At 41.3% G+C, this 2296-nt stretch overlaps 1 protein-coding gene across 1 annotated transcript; it reads right to left on the reverse strand.

Moving 5' to 3' along the window:
• Window positions 1-317: 317 nt before the first annotated feature.
• On the reverse strand, window positions 318-743 carry LOC139139493 (trace amine-associated receptor 8-like). Its single transcript, XM_070708407.1, has one exon. The coding sequence runs from the start codon at window positions 741-743 to the stop codon at window positions 318-320; it is 426 nt and encodes a 141-aa protein (XP_070564508.1).
• Between the last annotated feature and the right edge of the window lie 1553 nt (window positions 744-2296).

Here is a 2296-nt window from a genome sequence, read left to right on the forward strand (position 1 = left end):
ACTTAAAGTCAACCTGAAAATTGGGGATTGAAATACCATTAACGGTGTTGATAGGGTGGCAAAGAGATTCTTTGAAAAAGTTGGCTAGTAAAATTAATGTGGTCTAACGTTCGAGCTCGCTATCTTGGTACATAAGTAATGTACGAGAAATTCGGAAAGTCAGATATACGTGGGAACAAAAATTTCATATATTGACATTGGTCTTTGATTATCTTCGATTATCGATTATTTGTTGTGTTCGTGTTGAGGTTGCTGTCGCTGAAAAGTGGCGATCAGTGACTTCAACTTGATGTCTCTTCAAGACGATGACCGACTCTTCAAGACGATGATCGAGAGTCCTCTCGCTCGACGCGGCAGCATTCCCGGCCGAAGATCATCTCTCCAGACAGAAAGGATTTGTACCCATCTCGGATACGTTTGTTGCTCATTCCGTAGAGGATCGGATTGACGGACCCAGCGATGTGTTGGCTCGAGTATATAACATGAAACACCGATATTGGCGGCTTTTTGCCCATCATTTTATGAATACCAACGGACATGGGTATCGGCAGGTAGCTGAGCAAGATCAGCAGGAAAACGACAACCATGACCTTCAGCGCACGGATCTCATGCAGGCTCGGTGCTTTGTTACTGGTATTACCAGGGCCAGTCGTACCATGTGCTTGAACACGCTGCCTGCTTCGGCGTATGAAGACGAATATTAGGCAGTAGCATAAGACAGTGACTATACACGGGATGGCCATCATGAAAGTTATTACCATCTTATCAAAGTCTACGTAGCAGCCTAACATATTTGGAATAAACGTTACCGAATCCGAGTTGCCGTACATGTAGGCGTTGACAGCACCAGGAATACACCAGCAAACGGCAAGGGAGAGAGATAGTGCAACTTTGTTGTTCAGCAGATGGTACTTGTCGCTGTGAACGATGCAGATGTATCGATTGGCGGCAATGCAAGATGTCAACCAAAGCGAGATTTGGAGGAGGGTCGGATGGAGGGCGTTGTGGAGTACGCAATATGAGAAACTTGCTCTCCAGCGGCGGTGGAAAAAGGCGTCAGCAGACACGGATGAGACCAGTATCGAAGAGATCAAGTCGGTCATACAGAGATTTACCAGCATGGTGTTTGTGGTCGATCTGAGATTCTTCCGCAACCAGAAAGACAGTAGAAAAAGCATATTGCCAAAGATCGAAGTAACAGCCAGAAACACCTCCACAGATCCGGCATACGCTGACGACCATGGTTTTCCTTGTGGCATCGGTATCTGCGGCAAACTGGTTGAAATGCTCGTGTTGTCGTTTACGGTGTTGTTCATGGTGTCTCTCTTTGATATTTTGACACTATCGGATTGGAAGTAATGTCTTATAGGTAAGCTCAAATCTAAATTGACATTGTAACGATGAATTCGACGAAAATGCGCATGCTCTGCTATAGGTATATTATAAACCGATAGGACGAGAGAAACTATTTAACTCATTGTCTATCCAAAGAAAAAGTTGGTTTCTTTTAAAGGATTGTTGTATACTGAGGAAATGTGTTAATTTATTAATTTATGGCTCGATACGTTTTATACTTGACCAGACTAGTTGATCGAAGGTTGTATTACAGACTTTGCCACAATATAATGATAAATTTATGCCATGGTTAGGTAAGCTGACCAGAGTGTAAATCTTTCATATCACTGTACCATAGGATTAATAGTGAGATGTTTCTCCAACAGACAACATTTCAACGGTTTAAACACGGCGACTTTTGTATTTGATATTGACATTGAATTGTCCGCATTGAGTCAATCTGAACGAAATAGATGTTTTAAAACATATAGAAAACAATGTAAACCGATCGATCATACAGAAGATGATCGATTTCTTGGAATTAAAACATGCCGAAAAGCCCGTAACTCAGGACGGAGCGATATCACAATGTATCTATATGTAATTGAAATTTTAACACGAGTTTGTAGTATCAACATTACATGTGACATTTTCAACGTAGGCATTCCGGGTCCATCTGACACTGCCGCCAAGGAAAGTTTTGCCGGTACGGTTCGTTAGATCGAAGTTCGTTCGAAGACAGGGCACTTATGTCAGACCTATCACCACCTTTTTTTCGATGTAAGTCCCAGATTACGAAAGACTTTGTTCCCACCTAGTTATGCTATTTATTTACTAACTATATGAACCTTAAATCTAGTTCTATTTCTTTTTATCATGGTTTATAATATAAACTGTGACGTCCGATATAACAATTTCCTTAATTTGGGGAGAATATGATCTTTTAATTGTCCAAATACTA

This window comes from Ptychodera flava, chromosome 8, assembly GCF_041260155.1.
Source record: "Ptychodera flava strain L36383 chromosome 8, AS_Pfla_20210202, whole genome shotgun sequence".
NCBI classification, from domain to species: Eukaryota; Metazoa; Hemichordata; class Enteropneusta; family Ptychoderidae; genus Ptychodera; species Ptychodera flava.